We start from the raw sequence: 22,670 nt of genomic DNA, 5'->3' as shown, positions 1-22,670 counted from the left end.
GTTTGTTCAGCAGATGTGTCATCATAAAGTAGTGTTGAAAGACAATCACCATAATTTTTGAAATGCATATCCTCCAGAGAGCCAGCATGTAATAAATGAACATTGTGTAACTTGGCCAACAAATCATACAGCATGCAAGCAGTGTCCTACAAACTGAGGGTGTAAGTATCCGTGTATTACAAGCAAAAAGGTGATGCCAGTCTCTCAGGGACAAGGCACAACACGCAGCAGCTGAAAGGTTCATCCTTGACTAAAGCATGGCATTACCAGTATACCAACCCTCACCAAATGGGGAGACCAGTGGAACTGCTTGGGAATACAGGTCAAAAGATAGCACTGCAGGAGTGAATAATAAAAATTGCACTGATTAACTGGCTTGCATTACATATATGTGCAAAGTCCTGTTTTGTTCACTAGTGATCTCACTGCTTTTGTCTGAATTCCAAGACTGGCAGCTGGCCATCACACTGGCACCTGTGCAAAGTTGAGTGCAGATGATGGAGGAAGCAAGCTATTCTGGGTTACTTTCACAAGATAAAATGTGCTTGGGACTCTACATATGTAGATGGGAAGAAGTAAGGTACTCCAGGTTACCATGACAAGATATGATGTGCTTGGGGCTGTACGTACTTGGATGAGGGAGATGAACTATCCTAGGTTACCATAGCAAAGTCCTGTCAAGCCCTACATCATGCTTGTCTGTAGTTCTTTTCTTCCTTCAAAAGCCCATTAACTGTGTTCTGAGTAAAGGAGGCCAGCGCTGCTCCGTACAGGTGGCACAGCCAGAGTGAGAAGATACTGTCATGAGCTCCCAGCACAGGAGGCAAGCTCTATGGCACACTGTCAAGTATCTGGCTTAGACACTATAGCAGCGGTTTTGCTGTCCTGAGGTGAGACATTAAGATGACCACAATGGATACACTGCTATAAAAGCTGCTGCTGCCTTCATTTGGACAGGTTCTGTGTCTTTACAGAAGCAGGGACATGTTCACTTCTAATCAGATGAAAAACAAACCCTGCAAACCATGCTACAAGGTTGTCAATTTCAGAAGTTGTTCATAATGAGACTACCATGTTTGATCATATTCAAAGTTTCATCTTTTTTAGTCACACTGCTTTTCTGCCTCTCTAATGGATCCCAACTTTGCAGCAACCAAGAAAAACTTTCGTGAGCTTTTGACACTACGAAACGAAAGCAGCAGTCAATTTTGCCATATGAGGTCTGATTTCTGATGTAGCAAGGACATAGGTAGGCACTGGTTCCTCCTGTGAGGAATGTACTTTGCTTTTCTCAATAAATTTTAAATTCAGAAAGTTGAAAGAAGATAGTATACCCCACAATACAATAAGTAAGCCAAATCTCTAAGCTGCGTATTTTTGCGGTGCCCAACAAAAACAAGAAGGAAAACAGCTGAAGTTTGAGGGATGAAGGACATGTAGGTACTATGCAGAATAAAGAATGGATATTCTATAGGGCCAGAATATGCTGATGAGATTATTAAATCCTTTGGCATTACTTAAAACACTCTCACCCCTTTTAGAGTTATTACTGAACAGTTTTTCTGTCCTGACACACAGAAAAAATCTGCTATGCCCAGGGGACAAACAAGACTTATATACTACACCTAGTTACCTGACAGCACGATACCCACAAAGCTCGCATGAAAGTAATCATACAAGAAAATGAGCACTCTGTACTAACCCAGATCACCTTTTTTTTTTTGCCTTGTTTAGGCTTTTATGTAGAGATAATAATAGATTCTCTCAATTTAGTCTTTGCATCCTCCTTTTCCAATACCACTGATGCTTTTGAACCAGGAATGATATCACAAATTATGCTTTAGTATATCAGCAACCCTTAAAAGCACAAAGCAAAGAAGCAAGGGAAAGATGACTATCTGCTGCAAAGTACCTTGAAAAATAAATACCAAATGTACAAGAAATATTTGTTACACAGGGAACATAGAGTATACTTTTAATTTGCCATAACAGAATAATAACCAATTTTAGAAAATTGCCTGCAGTTTTAGAACATACATGAATGCTCCATAATCAGTGACCTCAACAACAGCACTCATCTGCCACCCAGTGTCCATTTGCCTTTTTCCCATAAGAACACTCAATATGAAGCCTGAAGATGATTATCTAACAAGATGAACTCTACATTATTATTTGTCTTTTAGTTGAATGTAACCATCAAACTAGACTGCTATCAGAAACAAGAAAATTAGGGTGAAGAAACTAAAGCATCATGACTGATTCTAACAAATTATTCAATGAGTGTAATCAGAAAATATTTTTTTTTCTACTCAAGTGTGTACCCACAATATACCAGAAACGATGGAGTAGAAAGAAATAGCAGTGGAGGAGGTCCTTAAATTTATGAGGGAGAGAAACCTGGGGGGCATGACGTAAAACTAACACATACTAATATCCTTTACAGGGTCAAATCAATTAGCATATGGAAAAATATTGACTTGCCTTGAAGACACAGGATGACTTAATTCAAACTTTATTACATTAACTGGGAGACAAAACCCAAACTATAGCAGAGTGGCTAAATAATTAGAATAGATTTACTGTTTACACCTGGGACAGTAATCAAAAGCTACCTTTACAGAAAGGAATGGAAGAAGGACAGGCAAAGAAATCAGAAGAGTGGACAAATGATAGATGAGAAAGGAGATAGATGCAAAGCTACTTTCTACTTTGGTTCCTTGAGTATTTGTTCTAATATTATTATTCTCAGAACAGAAACACACATGAAAGAAATATCAGGACAATCAGTCTCTGTGATTGACACCTGATGATTTACAATCCATCAGGACAATGGGACAGTAAGTGGCTTCTGCTTGACCTTCTGCTGATTTTACAGGAATGGCTTGCTCCAGAAGGACAAAAACCTGAAACCCAGCTAAGACAAAGGAATTCCAAGTGAATTAAAGCTAAGGGATGAAAATATTTTAACAAAACACATGCTTCTGTAGGTACAACTGAAGAAGTCTGGCCAAAGCTTATGAGCAATGACAAAACAGAATGTAGACAGGCCATTGTTATAAATAATTTTTTTTCTCTCCCCCATTCCCCAAAAAGATTTTGGCTTTTAAAAGACTGCCTAATCATTAAATGTGACATGACTTGTCACAGACTTCAAAATACAGAATTGCTAATAGAAGAATAAAGAGCACAGTGTCAGGTTAGCCTAGTGTGTCACACTAGGTGTCAGAATACAGCCTGTCCTATGAATGGAAAAATCATGTAATTGATCTGAGGGGAGCTTGCTTATAAAGGCAGACATTCAAATGGCTCAAATTAGAGCAGCATAAAGGGGGACCAGCATGTACCAGGTCATGTACTTTGGAAAGCCAGTCAGAGAAACAGACTCACTATGTGAATACATGGACCTACTTTTTCAGTATTAGTTATTCACCTATTCAAATGTTTTAAAACTCATACTTACTTTCTATATTTTGCTTTCTGCAGCAGATCTATGCCACTTTCAAACACCTTTGGTAAAACAGTAAAAAGTAAATAAATTCATTATAACAGTAATTAAACAAACTAGTATTCACAGGAACCCTTTAATATCTATTCAAAATAATTCCCATATTTTTTGCCAAGCTGCCACTGAGCAAAATCACTTAGCTAATATTATATATTACTGTGTGCTTTAGGATGTGATTTACATTTTTAAAGTTATGCAATGTTTTGGAAAAAAAAAAGCTGAAATTTCATATTCATTCATATCTACATCAACTTCAGAACAGCCTGTACTTTGTGGGGAAAAAAGTATCAGGTTTACAGTACAACGGTAAACTGTAAACCAGCAGAACCACAAGTACAATTAGGAAATATATGTTTGAAAAACACTTGAATTCTTGGACAATCCTATAGGACACATCCCAAAATAAAAGATTAAAAGCTGTAACTCTAAACACCTTAAAGGACAGTAATTTTCCACAGATATTATGGGCAAATGAGAAAATGTAAGGAAGTTTCCTTTATGTTACTGTGTATTATGTAAATGATACTACAATGAATTACATCTTATTCAAATACTCTTTGCACACCTTGGAGTGAAATTCTGATCCCTTTGAAGTAAATGGGAACTTTACCACCGATTTTATTTGGGCATTAATGCCAGGCATTCTACCTATTTAGAGAAGCTGCACTCAGCTGCACTCCACTTGTTTTATTAATATTTACTGTTTGGTTGTTTTTTTTTTTTAATGCATCTATATCCTTCTTAAAACGACAGCAGTGTTTTCAGACAATATTTTAGGAATAGTGTTTTTTTAAGAGGGCTGATCTAAGCCATTTTTCTCTAAGAAAATGTGCTGCTTCACTGTTTGTCAACACCTGCTAATGAAGGTCACAGGCACAAAAAAACCCTAATGTATGGTAAGACAAAAGATGAACTTATCTAACAACATCTACTTCATGTTGATTACTTTAGTCTTAGGATAAGTAAACAGATGAGAAACTTCTGTGGAAGTGGGTTGTATTTCCCACTTCTGGTCATAGCATGGCTGTGGGGTTTTATTGCATAGACATCGAAGAGTCACGTATTCAGAGTTGCATTTGCCTTGAGACAGGGAAAAGGCCTTAATGAGAGCTATACTTCATAGCTTCCATGTGTAGTTTTTCACTTGAGTCAAGGACAACCACAGGGGAAAGGAAAAGCCATCATGCTATTCAAAGAAAGGCCTCTTGCAAGCCAGATGTAAACAATTTTAGAGAAACACACAGGTAGTGAGAGTAATTTGAAAAACAATCAAGAAGACTTTGGAGCAAATAGATAAGAAATATCCTGTTCCTCTGAACCTCTTGCTTTCCTATTTTGCAATGGCTTCAGGATGGGCTTGCTTGTCAGTAGACATGGCCATTCTCTTACACCATTTTTTAAAAAACAATCTTCAAACACAAAATAACATGCATTAACATACAGTAAGATACAGGAAAAACACTAAAGACTCCTGTTCTCATCTGTTTCAGGTGTTAGAGTGACATGTAAAATGGCAGCAAAACCACTTGTCTATCATTTATTTAGATCTTCATTTACATCACGTCTTCTATACAGACAAAAATCTTAACAGATGATAGCCATATTATAATTAGGCTGTCATATTGATCCCAGATCAATCATATCTGAATCAAAATAACTTCAATTACCCTAACATAAACTGTTGCTGTTACTGAGATTAGGTAAAAACTGTCCATGTGGGAGATGATCTCTCATAACCACTTCAGTCAAAGCTCCAGATCATAAAATCTTAAAGAAATGTGAAGTTCTGTTTGAGAAATGGCCCTAATAATGCATCTTACTATGTTGAGATACATGTGAAACAAGAGTAACTTACCACTTGTAAAGAAAAATAAGATTACACCCGAATTACATCTTGTACAAGACTTGAGACATCAGTTTCTAGCCGAAGGCATGCAACAAACCAAAGTCACCTTTACAAAGCACACCTTATGAGACAAGACAGGAAAAACAGGAGGAAGGCATTAATTCTGCCTTTTTGTGTTGATCCAAGATGCACAAACTGAGAAATATGTTGCTTTCTCAGACAGAAACACACCAGGAAACACAACCTTAGGAAAGAAAAGGGTACGTTCACATGAGACTCCTTAATCCAGTCTAGGCACATGCATCAGTCCAAGTCTGCAGGACCCCATCTCAGACGGGACTCAGTGGCCCTTGGCTTTAATACTGATAACCTCAAAAGGGTGCCAGGTTAAGATCTATAATTGGGAGTTCTTTCGTTTAGTATTTTTGGCTTTTATCATCCCATATAACAGGGACTGATTTCATAGACCTTAGCATAACACAGAAACATTTGATTACTACAAGAAAATGACTGAGTGATGAGAACTGTTGTCAGCAACATATTAGTACTATCCCTTTGGCCACAGCAAGCCCCCTGCCTTCCCATTCAACCTAAAATTTTCTTGGCATATTTTCCTAACAGACTTTACACCTGCGACCCCCAAAGAACCAGTCAGTGCCTCCTGTTTGGAGGAAGACCTAAATAACCAATCCATGGGTAAAAAATTAGGACTACATCGAGGGCACGTTTTAATCTTTACGGGGGTATTACTACAAAGGTATGGCCTCATTTTATGCTAACTTCCATTCCCAGATGAGAGCCAAGCCATTGAAACACCCCAGGACAGCACCCCAGGAGCTCTTAGGACTGAAGGCTCGTACATACATGCACACACACGCGTGGCTTGCCAGCGCCGCGCTGCAGCCTGCAGGAAGGGGACCAGAGGCATGGAAAAGGCAGGGGCAGGGAAAGGCACAGGGGCAGGGACAGTGGCGCGGGCAGGGACAGGAGCAGCCACAGACCCAGACGCACAGAGAGCAGCAAGGAAAAGCGCAGGCGCAGGCACAGAGTAAGGGCAGGGGCGGGGCAGGGACGGAGGAGGAGCGGGGCAGAGGCGGAGCCGCGGCAGTGCCCGCCCCCGCCCGCCGCTGCCTTCATTACCGCCCCTGAGGCGCGCCCGGCACTCGCTCCTCCCGACGCGCCGGGGGCGGGTGCTGCCGGCCGCGCTCCGATCGGCGGAAGTGCCGCTGCCCCAGTTCCGGCGAGCGGGTCGTGCCGCCGGGACGGCACCGGGCATGGCGCTGTGGCTGCCGCGCTCCCACGACGGCGGCGCCCCGGAGGAGGAGGACGACGAGCGGGCGCAGGCTGCCGCCTTCCGGCAGCGCTTGCCGGAGGTGCAGGTACGCCCGTGCCCCCGGCCCCGCTGCCGCGGCCCCTCGCACCGCGTCTCGCCCCGGGGGGCGCGGTGTGAGTCGGCGCTGGGGCGGCGCGGCCCGCGGAGGGGCGGCGGGAGGGCGGGCGCCGTGGCGGGACGGGGGCGTGCGGGGGAGCCCGCCGGGGCTCTGAGGGCCGGCGGGGACAGGTGGGGTCTGGCGCCGGCAGCCCTGGGTAGCAGCTCCGCCGCGGGCGGGCGGTGCGGAAGGAGCTGGGTTGGAGTTATCCCAGCGTCCCCGTGCCTGAGGAGCAGATAGGTAGGCGGTGTGTTTTTCTGGTGGCCAGGGCGAGGCGGCGATTTATAAACGCCTTGTAAGGAATTCTGTGTGTTCTCGCAAGAAGCTGCCATTACGTTACTTTTCTAACGTAGTTTTCTAACGGTGGAATTTTCTTCTTGTCAGTGCCGGAATAAAAATGCTGTAATTCCCAAACAAAGTTGGGACAATAAGTTTGATTTACCTGCGTTAAAGTTTCCTTCAGACAATCTTTCACAAATTGTCCTTCGTGTGCCCCGCCAGAGATTATCAGCGCTGCAGATTTCATAACGTGGCAGTGGAAGGCTGAGGAACTAATGCATATGGATGCTTTTTTTCTTCACTCTTGGTGGGAAACACATGACAAGTGTTATAGAGGATAATTTCTTGAATTACTGAGTGTGAATTCTGACCACACACCTGGAAGTAATATAAACAGAGTTGCTTACAATGTCCCTTTTCTCTCCCAGCTATGAGTGGTGACATCTTCAACAGATTTGAGCAAAAGGAGCACATGTTTGTGCTGGGCCTTGGCTGCTTTATAACTTATATGCCACTTCTAGTGTGGGTTTAAGGGAAGATGTTGGCCATCTGTTTAGGTACTAATACTGAAATGCAGCCAGCAGCAGTTACTTTACTGTTGTGATCTGACATCTCAAAACCAGTAATTTCTTATCAGAAGTGTATATTCAGAGTATTCTCACACTTGGCTGCTGCTAATGTTCCAGCCCTAAGATAACCGGAGGGGTTTCAGCTGTGTCAAAAGTATTTTTACAGTCTGGAGACTATTACTGATAGCAGCACATGATCCATGATTTTGCAAGTACACTTAAGGTGACTTGAATGGGAAATCTCTTTCTGGAAGACATAGTTGTATGTTGCCATGCTTCATCACTCCTGCTGTTATAATCCTGCATATCTAAGGTGCCTTCCAGGTGCATTATTATTATCTTTGGGATTCAGGCTAGTCTGCTTCTACAGAAACTGTAAACCAACAATTTTCTCTCCATAAATAGCATGTCTGATTTTCCTCACAGACATACAGCCAAGGGATTGAATTAGCCTGCCAAAAAGAAAGAGAGTTTGTGAAGCACTCTGTAGAGTGCACATGGAACCTAGCGGAAGCCCAGCAAAAATTTGGTAGTTTAGCACTGCATAATTCAGAATCCTGTGATCAGGAATCTGCTCAAGCAAGGACAGAAGCTGCTGAGTTGAGATGGCGAGAGGAAGAATGGAGAAGAAAAGAAGAAGCACTAAACCAGAGGGAAAGACAGAATCTATGGAACTCAGATCCTGTTAGTAAAGAAGTTTTTAATAAGGTATGACCTACATCAGTGTGCATGGAAACAAGTGCTAACCTCTTTGGTTCATTCCAGTTCTTACTAGTCTCTGCATGTCTTCTGTGTCTTGTACAGCACAAAACCATGAGGTGTCCCTCATCTCTGTGCCTGGGAAGATCACTGGAAGATCCTCCCAGAAGCTGTGCTAAGGCACACGTAGGACAGGGCGGTGGTTCGGGACAGCCAGCACAGCTGCACCATGGGCAGGTCTTGCCTGACCAATTCAGTGCCCTTCTACAGTGGGGTGACTGCATTAGTGGGCAAGAGAAGGGTTACAGATGTCATTTATCTGGACTTCTGTAAAGCCTTTGACATGGTCTCCTACAACATCCTTCTCTCTTAAATTGGAGAGAGATGGATTTCATGGGTGGACTCTTAGATGGATAAGAAAGTGATTGGTTGGTGGCGTATGGCTCAGAGTCCCAATGGACACCAGGGACAAGTGGTGTCGCTCAAGGGTCTGCACTGGGACCAGTGTTATTTAATATCTTCATTAGAGTTAAACAGAGGGATCAAGTGCACTCTCAGCAAGTTTGCAGATGACACCAACCTGAGTGGTGCAGTTATCAGACCTGAAGAAAGCCTTCCAGAGGCACCTGGAAAAGCTTGAGAAGTGGGTCTGTGGTGATCTCGTGTGTTTTAACAAGGCCATGTGCAAGGTGCTGCACTTGGGTCGGGACAGTCCCCAGTATCAGCACAGGCTGGGGATGAACAGATCAGAGCAGCCCTACCCAGAAGGACTTGGGGGTGCTGGTGGGTGAGAGGCTGGACATGACCCAGCCATGGGCACTCACAGCCCAGAAAGCCAAACATGTCCTGGGCTGCATCCAAAGCAGCGTGGGCAGCAGGGCCAGGGAGGGGATTCTGCCCCCTCTCCTGAGACTCGCCCCGCAAAGTGCTGCACCCAGTTCTCAGGTCCCCAGTACAAGAAAGACTCCTGTTGGAGCGGCTCCAGAGGAGGGCCACAGAAATTATCAGAGGGCTGGAGCACCTTTCCTATGAGGAAAAGCTGGGAGAGCTTAGGTTGTTCAGCTTGAAGAAGAGAAAGCTCTGGGAAGCTCTTACTTACTCACAGCCTGTAGTGACAGGACGAGGGGGAGTGGCTTTAAACTGAAAGATGGTAGGTTTAGACTGGCTATAAGGAAGACTTTTTTTTTATTGTTAGGGTGTCAAGACACTGGAACAGGTTTCCCAGGGAAGTAAGTTGTGGGTGGCCTCATCCTTAAAGTACCAGAGGTCAGATTGGATTGGTCTTGAAGCAACCTAATTCAGTGGAAGATGTTCTTGCCTGGGCAGGGAGGGTTGAAATTCCATGATCTTTAAATGTCCCATCCAGCCTAGAATATGAAACTTAGTTTGCCTCTAATACTGTCTACTGTAATACAAATTATTTAGCATGAACTTTTTTCTCATCTTTGTTTTCACAATTTAATTTCAGCTGATATTGTTGCCTTTTTCTGAGCCTTAAAATCACAAACCAGACACAGTCAGATGATAAATGCAGTTAAAGCTTTTATGAAAGGTCCCTTCATAAAAATGAAGGGACACACCAAAATACACACAGAAAATGGACTGAAGGTGGCTATGTGACATAGAGCAAGTACAGTTTTATAAATTTAGCAACTTAACAAGACTCCCCAACTGGAAACACAGATGTTGAAGTAATTCCTCCTCTTGGTTCGACTCTCTGCTGAAGCCCCCCTTCCTCACTAGTTGTTTTTGGAAGAGTATCTTGTCCTTGGTCTCAGAAGAACCAAGATTAGCACTGGGCCTTTAGGAATGTGTTTTGTCTTTCTTGCTAACCAAGTAGGTAAAATGCTAGCTATGGATCTCTACAGTTTACAGGCTACAGAGCTACAAATATACATGAAGAATATGTAAAAGCAAAAATTAGTTTGACATCACTATCACATCTCCTAATTTCATTGATTTGTCTGATCCAGGCTGCAATGTACATGATTCTCATGACTAACAGATCAGTAAGTTCCCATCTGAAAACAGAAGTTTTTCATACACTATGATGGGACTTTGAAATTCTGTTACTAGGTAATGTACTTTCTAAAAGAAAACCTTCTCAAATATGAGATGACTCTAAAATTAGAACATAGCTCTTTAAATAGTAGCATATTAAAATATGTTACTCCTTTTTATCACTGAACAGTATGTGTGGCATTTATGTGATAGTACAATCTTTCTCTTCCTCAGAGTTTTATTAATCAAAAAAGAAAAGAAATTGAAGATGAAGCTGTGTCTGAACCACTTATGCAAAAACATGAACAAAAGATTAGACACTTTGGTGAGTCTGTTTTTCCAACATCTTGCAGTGCCTACAGAATTTGTGTTGGTTTTCTCCTTCTTGTACAAAATGAATGCTAATAACTGAAAGACCTAGATGACAGACTGTTCAGTTTTATTTTATCAGGACAGAGGGATATTCCACACCAGTGGGAAAAGGCAAGGACGTTCCTGGAAATATAAGTCATGTATATAAAAGTGCATGGGTTGTCCTTGACGCCCTGCTTTTATTAAAGGAGATTAAATGTTTTATTAAATGGGTTTTGGTCACCTGTTAATCTGTAAGGGTAATGGCTGATTAAATGGACATGTTTGTAAACACCTGCACTGAGAGTATGTGTGCTCAGAATTGTGTGTTTAAAACTATACTTAATTATCCACTAGGTGTCACTTTAGCTCTGTCATAATTGTTAAACTTGATTGAGCACAAAGCTAATCTTGTAATGTAATCTGAAATTTTGATGGTTCTCTGAAGTGCTTGCCATTCAGGCTGGTTTCACACAATAGTACAGTGTAGCCGTATTTAGAATTCTGGAACAATCAAGAGTAAGACTAGATTGGCAAAATTCAGTTGTTCTTACAAACTTGTTTTTAATAAGCTATTTGGCTTCTGAGGGTCTTAAAGCTGTTTTAAAGAAAGGGCTTTGAGCCCTGTTAGCCTTAGCAAGCCTTGCAAGTATCAGGTTGAGGTACAATGATGTCAGAGTATGTAAACAGCAGTAATAGGTACAGGTTCTCTCGAGTACCTTAACTGCTCAGTGTAATGATACTGGAATTAGAAGATATCCCCCTGCTGTGCATTTCAGCAGGTAAAAAAAGAAGAGGCTGTCTTGTAGGCTTCCTAGCTGAGAGTTGGACAGAATTACTCTTTGTCTAAATTAAAATTAAACTGTTACAGAAGCAACCTTACTAGAGAAGCTAAATTTTTTTGTACTTTGTAAGTTCAAAGCCATGTTACTATTTTAATTTGAAATACATAAGTCCACTGTAGAAAACTACAGTACATTAATGCTTTCTGAAGTCATTTGTTCCATGCTAGCTGTGGACTTTGCTATATTGCATGAGTCCTGTTTCTGGATCCTGCTCTGACTTCAATAAAGAACTTACACAGAATAACTCGAAAACAGTCAAAAGAAATATAAACTGTTGCTTTCTCTTTCGCCATTGTTTGCTAGAATTCAGATTATCTTAGGTCATTACCACTGAATTATCTCTAGCCCAGTTATAATTGTGCTGATAGATGGGTGAAACTCTACATCTGGTACCTGTTGCCAATAATGACTGTCAGTGATACTTGGAGGGCAGTTTTGAGAAATGCTGTGAGTATTGAGTTCTGATTTTAAATTCAGCTTATTACATTAAGGTAGTGCCATGATACCACAATTCAAAGTTCTGATTAACTTTCCGATACTGGTGTAGCTTGTTTTTTGAGATCAAGCTGTTTGTATAATTAATTTGAATTTTTCTAAAAATATAGCAAATTATGTGTTAGAAGCACTTTAATTTTTGACAGAATACAGGTTCTGTTCTTTGCATTTTTATTTGCGAACATTTGGAGGATTTGTGTTTGTCAGAGCCACTTAGTGTAAATCTCTATCCATAAACTTTTTAAGCCAATTGATACTGTAACTAATAGATACCTACACCACTTTGTGTATGAGGACTGATTAAAAATAACTTATTAGCATTGCTAGAAATGCATAACTGTTATAATCTACTTTTAGTATTTTCAAAGTCTAATTATGTCTTCTGGTAATGCTCTTTCAGCATTGCTTAGATGTATAAAATAAACCCCCCAAATTTAGCTGCATGCTGTCATTTTGAGGTTGGTAAATTGCCAAGTTGTTATATACTGGGTATCAGTGCAAGTAATTTCCTTGCTGCATCAAATCATTTATCCATTTAGAATATCTTAACTGTGTTTCTCTTATTAGGCATGCTGAGCAGATGGGATGATAGTCAAAGGTTTTTGTCTGATCACCCATACCTTGTATGTGAAGAAACATCTAGGTATCTCATGTTGTGGTGTTTTCATCTAGAAGCTGAACAGGTATGAAGATGTTTAAGTCTTTGGAAGGACACATTTTCCCACTTGCACAGTAGAATGGTGACCAACTTCGTTAGCTGTTGAACTGTTCTTCCAATCACTTTATTGATAGTGCATTGTCACATTTATGTTTAGTTATAGCTATTTATGAACCTCTTGGTTCTGTAAGCATCAGTTCTCATCTGCTTAGGAACTGGAGCAAAAGGAAATTCTGCTGAATTTTAGAAATATAATCACAGGAACTTCTTTAAATCAGAACTTCAACTCTTTTTTTTGCTCCTTTTTTCAGAAAAGAGCTCTGATGGAGCAAGTAGCACACCAAGCAGTTGTAATGCAGTTTATTATAGAAATTGCCAGAAGTTGCAATGTGGATCCAAGAGGATGTTTTCGTCTCTTTTTCCAAAAAGCCAAAGTAAGTCAACTTGGGTAATGATGTGAGAAACTCTTGATGCTTTACAGGAGGACCAGTGTTCTAGAGAGGGTCTCTTCCTACGAGGCTAAATAATGTGTTGACTGATTTAGGCTTATGGGAAAGTGCTTTGTTAGCAATTATTTTCTAGACAGAGTACTTTGTTATAATTCCAGTTCTGAAAATGAAAGTGTCTCAGTTTTGGAGACAAGTTTCAGGAGAAAAATGCCCTGGAATGAGTGTTTCCACACTGGAGAGAGAGAGAGAGATTGAATAGAGCCTGTGCCTGGGGTTCTCAGGCTCCAGCACCATCCCCTGGTTCATCTTAGAGATACCAGAGACATTTTCTAGGCATAAAGCAGATGATCAGGGAATAAAGTAGCATCATAGAATCACCCCAAGCCCTTATTCCATACTGTCAGCTTAATGCCCAAATTAATACATTCCAATTCTAAGCACACACATCTATACATATATACATGTAACTATATACAAGTAGTGGCAGTCACATTCAGCAAACAGTGGTACATAGGTATTCCAACATTACAAGGGGTTCTCACCCAAAAGCAAATCTCCCTGAGGTACACAGCGTGTTTCCCCATCCTTCTGCATTACCCACCATGTGCACCCAGGTCCCTGAGCAAAGACAGCCCCGCTAATGGGTTTGTCTGTACTCGAGGCAGAGTTGACCCAAGCACTTTTGCCCAAAAGTCCCCTGACATGCACTACTGGAACTTTGTCTCCATGTGCTTCTCACAGGGGCTCAGATTGGGCAGGGCCTGCTTGGTTGGTGGAGCCTTGGGTGTTAACAAACCAGATGGCCTTTGCTAAATGCACCTCCCAGTTTTTGAAAGTTCCCCTGCCCAGTGCCTTCAAGGTGGTTTTGAGCAGGCTGTTGCACCGCTCTACTTTCCCAGCGTCTGGTGCATGGTAAGGGATGTGGTACACCCACTCAATGCCATGCTCCCTAGCCCAGGTGTTTATAAGGCTGTTCTTGAAATGAGTCCCATTGTCAGACTCTATTCTCTCAGGGGTGCCATGCCTCCAAAGGACTTGCTTTTCCAGGCCCAGGATGGTGTTCCGGGCTGTAGCGTGAGGCACAGGGTAGGTCTCCAGCCATCCAGTGGTGCCTTCTACCATTGTGAGCACATAGCGCTTGCCTTGGCGGGTTTGAGGCAGTGTGATGTAATCAATCTGCCAGGCCTCCCCATACCTGTATTTGGACCATTGCCCACCATACCACAGGGGCTTCACCCGCTTGGCCTGCTTGATCGCAGCGCATGTCTCACAGTCATGGATCACCTGGGAGATACTGTCCATGGGTAGATCCACCCCTCGGTCTCGTGCCCACTTATAGGTGGCATCTCTGCCCTGATGGCCTGAGGCATCATGGGCCCATTGAGCTAGGAACAGCTCTCCTTTGTGTTTCCAATCTATCTGTGACACTTCTGTCTTCGCAGCCTGATCTACCTGCTCATTGTTTTGGTGTTCCCATCAGCCCTACTCTTGGGGACATGGTCATCTACATGGCAGATTTTCACAACTAGCTTTCCTACTCGGGCAGTGATGTCTTTCCACTCCTCAGCAGCCCAGATTGGTTTTCCCCTATGCTACCTGTTGGCCTTTTTCCACCTTTCCAGCCATTCCCACAGAGCATTGGCTACCATCCATGAATCAATGTAGAGGTAGAGCTTTGGCCACTTCTCTCTCTCAGCAATGTCCAGGGCCAACTGAATGAGTTCAGCAAGCTGGCTTGATCTACCTTCTCCTTCGGTAGCTTCGGCAACCCGTCGTGTAGGACTCCATACGGCTGCTTTCCACTTCTGGTTCATCCCTACGATGTGACAAGAACCGTCAGTGAAAAGAGCGTAGCGTGTGTCTTCTGATGGCAGTTGGTTGTATGGTGGAGCTTCTTCAGCGTGTGTCACTTGTTCCTGCTCCTCGTCATCAGTAAGACCAAAGCTTTCACCTTCAGGCCAATTTGTGATTATTTCCAAAATCCCAGTGTGATTCAGGTTTCCAATTCAGGCGTTCTGTGTCATAAGAGAAACCCATTTGCTCGGTGTGGCATTGGTGGCATGGTGGGTAGAGGGAACCTTTCCTTTAAACATCTACCCCAGCACCGTAGTCGGGGTGCCAGGAGGAGTTGTGCCTCTGTGCTGATTACCTCTGAGGCAGCTTAGATTCCTTCATGGGCTGCCAGGATTTCCTTATCTGTGGGAGTGTAGTTGGCTTTGGACCCTCTGTAGCTTTGGCTCCCAGAATCCCAGACCCCGAGTCTCCCCAGTCTCCTTCTGCCAGAGGCTCCAGGACAGACCATTGTTCCCAGCTGCAAAGGAGAACATGTTCTTTACCTCTGATCCTGTCCTGACTGGGCCAAGGGCTACAGCATGAGCAATTTCCTGCTTGATCTTGGCAAAGGCTTGCTGCTGTTCAGGGCCCCAGTGGAAATCGTTCTTTTTGTAGGTGACCAGGTAGAGAGGGCTCACGATCTGGCTGTACTTGGGAATGTGCATTCTCCAGAAACCTATGGCGCCTAGGAAAGCTTGTGTTTCCTTCTTGTTGGTCGGTGGAGACATTGCCGTGATCTTATTGATGACCTCAGTGGGAATGACGTCATCCATTGTAGGTACAAAAATGCTGTTAGCAAGGACTTCTTGTTATTTTCTAAGTCCGTGAGAGATTTTTCTCTCTCACAGAAGAGGTAGCAGGGAATGTAAACAACCAAGCCACCTGCAACCTTGGAAAGTTTATGGTATAGTAGAAAATATTTTGATAATGGATGTTTTAGGATTTTGGCCAATCACCCCCAAGGGGTGGCTGGTCCTTTGTCCAATTAGACTATGAAGAAAAAAGTCTATAAAAGTGTTTGTAAAATAATTAAATAAATCAATCTTGCTGCACAATTCCTGCCTGCTGGATCTTCTCCTCCTCGTCCTCCTCCCTATGGCTGTGGGACACGGTGATATACCGTAGGAACCAGGCCTGCGGTAGTAGTCCATCTTGCCACTTTACTCCCAGGAACTGGATCTCTCAGGCAGGTCCCTTGACTTTGCTCCTTTTGATGGTGAAACCAGCTTCCAGGAGAATTTGGATGATTCTCTCTCCTTTCCCAAATACCTGCAATGCTGTGTTCCCCCACACAATGATGTCATCAATGTACTGCAGATGTTCTGGAGCCTCACCCTTTTCCAGTGCAATCTGGATCAGTCCATGGCAGATGGTGGGACTGTGCTTCCACCCCTGGGACAGTCTGTTCCAGGTGTACTGCACGCCCCTCCAGGTGAAGGCAAACTGGGGCCTGCACTCTGCTGCCAGAGGGATGGAGAAAAATGCATTGGCAATGTCAATAGTGGTGTACCACTTTGCTGCTTTGGACTCCAGCTCATACTGGAGCTCCAGCATGTCCGGCACAGCAGCGCTCAGTGGTGGAGTCACTTCATTCAAGGCACGATAGTCCACAGTCAATCTCCATTCCCTGTCAGACTTGCGCACAGGCCAGATGGGGCTGTTGAAGGGTGAGTGGGTCTTGCTGACCACCCCTTGGCTCTCCAGCTCGCGGATCATCTTGTGGATGGGGATCACAGCATCTCGATTTGTCCGATACTGCCGGCGGTGCACTGTCGAGGTGGCAATTGGCACTCGCTGCTCTTCTCCCTTCAGAAGCCCAACTGCAGGAGGATTCTTGGTCAGCCCAGACAAGGTGTTCAATTGCCTAATGCCCTCTGCCTCCACAGCAGCTGTTCCAAAGGCCCACCTGAGTCCCTTCGGGTCTTTGAAATATCTGCTTTGGAGGAAGTCTATGCCCAGAATGCACGGGGCCTCTGGGCCAGTCACAATCGGATGTTTCTTCCACTCATTTCCAGTCAGGCTCACCAACAGGGTTAACTGCTGCAATCCCCCTGTCACCCCAGCAATAGAGACAGGTTCTGCCCCCACATGTCCCTATGGGATCAAGGTGCAGTGTGCACCAGTGTCGACCAAGGCCTCGTATTTTTGTGGTGCTGATGTGCCAGGCCAATGAATCCACACAGTCCAAAAGACCTGATTCTCCCATGCCTCTACCTGGCTAGATGCAGGGCCCCTCTAGCCTTGGATATTTTTCAAAACTAGAGATACTTTCCTTCTGGTGGAACTCCCTCTCTGGTTATTGCCGTCCTTCGCTTCACACTCCCATGCTGCCAGGGCAGAAGTGGGTTTTCCATCCCACCTTTTTATATTTTCCCCATGCTCACAAAAGAAAAACCACAGCTCAGCTTGTGGGGGTGTATCCTCTCTCCCTAGCTGGGGGATGTCTGTTTCTGATAGCAGGGCCTCTGGTCTGATGAGATATGAAGAAGGCTCTCTTTAATCTTGTCTCTGAGTTTCTTATGGGTCTCCTCAGTCTGGTTTTCCATTTTCCATATGCGATCTGACAGACTCTTTTCCACAGCTGCAATTCTTGCTTGTGCTGGGCCGTGCACAGTGTCTGCATACGCCCGGAGCCTCCTCACCATAGGACTCACTGTCTCATCCCCATCATTCCATGTCATCGTTGCCAAAGCAGGGACATATTCTGGTGGTGCGTGTTGTGCAAGTTTCAGCCACATCACTGGTGTGCATTTTACCATGTCAGGGCTCCTAATTGCTTGGTCATCTGAGAATATGATCTCTATCACTGCCAGTTCTCTGAGGCATTGAATCCCTTGTTCCATGGCCTTCCAGGGGTTTTGCTGCAGCTGGAGACCTTCCCGGCACAGGTAGCTTTCCTTCACATTTCTTAAGAGCCGTGTCCAGAGACTGAGAGCTTCAGGGCCCCTTGTCATCCCTTGGTCAATACTTAAATCACATGACAGGGACCCCAAATGCCTCGCTTCAGTGCCATCCAGAACTGTACCATCGCCTGCAGCATCCCAGATTCGGACCATCCAACTTAATACTGTTTCATAAGGCTTTTCTTGGGGTGCAAAGGCTTTCTGTGGACAGACACTCAGTAATGATTTCTGGTTCAGATTCCTCTGCTGGCTGTGAAGGTCCTGGCTGGCCATCATCATCCACTGGGTGAATGGATTTGGCTTTGTGTTTCCTTTTCTGGACAGGAGCAATTGCTATTGGCTTAGGCTACCTGTCTGGTTTAGCTGCAGCCAGAGTGACTGGGGTGTCTTCTGATTCATCCTCCTTCCCCTCTGGCTGTATCTGCTGCCCTACGGTGTGCGGTAAGTGTTAGCCAGGACCTAGCACCTTGCAGTGAGTTTCTTCTCACTAGAGTTGCTATTGCAGTTCTCTCTCAGATATTTCCCCAACTCAGCTGGATTCTGAATTTGTTCAGGAGGGAAGTTTGGGTCAGAGAATTCCTTCAGGGTTTGGCCTGTGTTCTCCTACATCCCACACCACTCAGACTTTTCCACAACTGGGGTAGGTATCTGTACAACTCTGAAAATCTCAGCCCTCATTTTAGACAAGCCACAGACCATACAGAGGAAACCTACAAGATAATGCAACAGGAGGGTGGTATCTTCAACATCCAGGGGAAACTGAACATTCTCAAAAGGTTACGTGCCACATCTGAGGGGAGAAAGGAGATGAAGTGCTGGGAAATATTGTCCCCCACTTTTCCCCTAAAAGACTGGGTGTAATTACTAAAAAACCCCAAAAGAAGGTTCCTGAGGCCAGGACGGAAAGACAATGGTTCTCAGTGGTTCCCATTATTTCTGTTAAACTTGTGTAAATCACTAGCAGCAGGCATATTAACATGACAATCCTAATTTGTGTTCCTGATTTGTAAAAGGTATATGGCAGGGACCCAATTCCCCATCTCTGCAGACAGGTACACATGCCTAGGTTCCAGAGAAACGTTATTAAATCATGCAGCGTGGTGACCACTGACTGCTGTACCCTAATACAAAGTGTTTCAAACCAGAATGTATTTTTTTTTTCACTTTCTCTTGCCCTACATTGGGTGCCAAATTTGTCTCTGTTTTGGAGACAAATTTCAGGAGAAAAATGCCCTGGAATGAGCATCTCCTCTAGAGAGAAAGGACTGCAATAACTCCCTTTTCTTCTGTCCGTGAGAGAAATGGATACCAGGGGATGAAAGTGAAAAAAAAGGTAAAACTGTTTATTAGCAAAGCAAGATACCCACAAAGCACAGGAAAAAAAAAACAAAAATTGAACCTTACACCCCACCTCCACCTCACCATGTGGCCGAGCAGCACAGCTGGCTGCTGCCCTTCTTTGTCTCTTGGAAGTGGAGAGAAAACAGTTCACGCAGCAGCTGGGAACCTGTTGGATTTCTGGCATGGGTGTTCTTGCAGCAGGTGAAGTTGGTGGAGTTTAATGTCCCTTCTTTCACTGACTCGGTCTTCCTGGGGTTTGGACTGGCTGGGGGTGCCCCATAGGCTCCCTGGGCCAGAGAGAGGGGGGAAAAAAAAAAAAAAAAAATCTTGCTGAAAGGATTTGCCTGTGAAAAGCCACCAGGCCAGGGTGAGGAGGCAGGGGGGCAAAGGAGAAAAAAACCCAGAAGCTTCTTGCCTAAGTTGTCAAAATTAATTCACTAAAAGTCAATGTAGCCACTGACCACACTGGAGAGAGAGATCGAATAGAGCCCGCACCTGGGGTTCTCAGGCTCTGGCCCCGTCCCCTGGTTCATCTTAAAGGTACCAGAGACATTTTCTGGGCATAAAGCAGATGATTAGGGAATAAAGTAGCATCATAAAATCACCCCAAAACAGAAGGCTTAGTGGATTTTGCTTGTTGCAGCAGGGGGACAGCAGGTGTGTTACAGACAACAGCAAACACAGACTGGGCTTAAACTGCTCTGACTTTTGACTAATTGCATGTGTTTTCAAAGTGTAGTTACGTATTGTCACAGTTTTTCCATTTCATCTGCACTTTACAGTGGGGTGGATATATAAATAGTGTCCCTTTCTCATTACTGAAATAGGGCAATCCAGAGCTGTGCAGGAAAAAGGTGGGAAAACTGAAACTGTGATTTGCTGTAGGCTGTGTTCAGTTGTTCAAGAGTTTAAGGGATCTTAATAGTGCTTAAATGATTGTAGTTAAAATGTGAGTCAGTTTGTGCTTTACTTTTGACCAAAGGGCTTCAAAAAGCACCTGTTGTAAGGATACCTTCTGAGTCGGAATAAATGAAAGGCTAAAATTAGATTTAGTTTTACATGTCCTTAGATAAATCAGTTACTTTACTTAGACATATAAATGCTACAGGTTGTCTTAAAAAGAAATCTACCTGAAATATAATTTTAAATTGACTGACATTATTCCTGAGTTGTTCCCACTTGTTATTCCCCAAAATTCCATGTCATTACTGCATGGATTTTTTTCAGCACTGTGTATGCTCACAATTCAAAAGTAAATCTGGATGAAGAACAAATATTTCATTTTTCTCTTTGCAGACAGGAGAAGGCTACTTTGAGGCCTTTAAAAATGAACTTGAGGCATTTAAGACAAGAGTGAGAATCTGGTCACAATCACATGGCTTTCAAACTATGTTACTCCATGATCTCAATGTTAATCCTGGTTGCATGGGAGAGTGGACATCTTTCTTACAGGTAGGTTTATTATTTCTAAAGTTTAATTTAACTAAAGCAGGATTAGGTCCTGCCTAGAGAAGCTGTACCTTTCTGAGATGTAAAGAGGAGTATTTCTTGAATTGCTAGTACTTGGGATATATCATGCAGTATTATTAATACACAAGGCATATATGGGCTTTCTTTTTCCTTTCTGGAATTCACACAGCATCAGCATAAGATCAAAAGCATCTATTTGTTCAGTGCCTTTACATTTTCATGCCTGAAATAAACACTGCATGACAGAACGGATCAGATCCTAGAACTGTATTCCCAGTCATCACCACGAGCATGGGATCAGTCAAGTAAGTCACAGAATCATAGAATGGTTTGAGTTGGAGGGGCCTTTAAAGATCGTCTAATTCCAAACCCCCTGCCATGGCAGGGACGCCTTTCATAGACCAGACTGCTCACAGCCCTATCCACCCTGGCCTTGAACACTGCCAGGCACACCACAACTTCTCTGGGCAAGAGAAGTCAAGCCTAAGGAAAGTCTCCCTTCGTGATGAAAGGAAACTGAACATACTTAGGTGTTTTTTACAGTTCCAGTTATGGCCACATTCTGGAATGAAGAAACAACTTAAAAGATTGTCAATAAAATATGTGTTAGGAAAGGAATCACAATTGAAAGTACTTGTTTGAAATAATTTGATTAAAGTACCTCTCAGAGGTAAGATCAAGCAGCTGAATTTTATGTAAATGTGCAGTTAGGTACTAGAAATATTAGGACCTAATACAAGCTATGCTAGCAAATTTTAAAAATTCTTGAAACAGTGATGTAATACTGGTTGATGATGTTTTCAGACCTTATTTCCTTTCTCTTGCAAATTTGTCTCATCATAAGATGGACAATGCAAACAGTCTTCTCTGTTTCTCTCTCACTCTTGTTTCTCCCTCCACGTGTACAGTTACGGAGCATTAAACTGTCGATTTTTCATCTGTTGCAGAACACAGGAGATCTACAAGGTTCCATAAACACGGATGTCTGCAGTTTTAACTCTGTGATACAAAGAGATGAAGAAGAATCCAAAATGATGGACACATTATAGTACTTTTAAGCCTGAGGCCAAGTACTCTTTTATTTCCCCTTTGGTTTTTTTTCCCAAAGAAACAAACATGGCTATTTTCTTGACACTTATTTTTCTGGGTACTGCACTTTATTTTTTTGTGTCAGATTTTTGTTGTTTTTATTTCATTTTGGGGGGAGGGACTTCGAAGGGTGAGTAATTAAGAAAAACTTGTAATATTGTTTGAAATGTGCTGCTAGGTTTTTAGTTGTCCTTGAAGAGCAGGGTTCTTACATTGCCGAATGTGAAACTGGATGTGTTTTCTGCTACTAACCTTGCCTTTCATGATTTTGGAAATTAAACATCTGCACAAATACAATGTTTACAAGAAGCAGCAGATTCTTGTTAGAATCTGCTATTGTCTTACTACAGATGTGGATATGTTTTACTCTGAATATTGGAGATTGCAACTGTATTCATGCTACCTTGCTGACAGTATAAGCTCTCAAATTTGGTTATCACTAATAGCAATAAATCAGTATCTGGTATCAGTATTTCTGATCTGAATGGATTAGATTAAAACACTGGCTTTCTACCTCTACTAAGGGGATTTAAATGTTATATTGTACTTTCATTAAACATACCTTGGTTTAATCCTAAGACATAAGCAACACTTGTTTACAAATGAGTGCTGGGTTGTATGATTTCTGAGAGTCAGACTCTCTTCTTGCTCATCTGGCTGACTTCAGATTCTTCTTTTAAAACCAAATCTTGTGGTAGAAGTAATTGATGAAGGGAACTTGAGGTACAAGGGTTAGGCTAAGACCTCAGTTTAAACAAAAAGCTTTGTCACGGGTCGTATAGGGTGAGGTGTCATGCAGTGTTTGAAAGGTACTTCATGTGCTACTAAACCAAAGTGGGGTTTTGACATGGTCAACTCAAGCAAAGTGGAAAACCATTAAAAGCTTCTGGTTTGAGAAGCTGGAAAT

At 43.0% G+C, this 22,670-nt stretch overlaps 1 protein-coding gene across 1 annotated transcript; it reads left to right on the top strand.

The window, feature by feature from the left end:
- Nucleotides 1–6,534: 6,534 nt before the first annotated feature.
- CDC37L1 (cell division cycle 37 like 1) lies at nucleotides 6,535–22,235 on the top strand. The gene is made up of 7 exons (XM_042053957.1): nucleotides 6,535–6,730; nucleotides 8,056–8,337; nucleotides 10,564–10,654; nucleotides 12,588–12,703; nucleotides 12,990–13,112; nucleotides 20,501–20,656; nucleotides 21,622–22,235. Exons 1-7 carry the CDS (start codon nucleotides 6,626–6,628, stop codon nucleotides 21,721–21,723), a joined length of 975 nt encoding a protein of 324 aa, XP_041909891.1. The 5' UTR covers nucleotides 6,535–6,625; the 3' UTR covers nucleotides 21,724–22,235.
- The last annotated feature ends 435 nt before the right edge of the window (nucleotides 22,236–22,670 follow it).

This window comes from Corvus kubaryi, unplaced genomic scaffold, assembly GCF_017639235.1.
Source record: "Corvus kubaryi isolate FWS band 111438036 unplaced genomic scaffold, C.kubaryi_AGA036_p1.0 split1-37296, whole genome shotgun sequence".
NCBI lineage: Eukaryota > Metazoa > Chordata > Aves > Passeriformes > Corvidae > Corvus > Corvus kubaryi.
The sequence above is the reverse complement of the archived record's forward strand: the minus strand, read 5'-3'. Positions and strand labels throughout refer to the sequence as shown.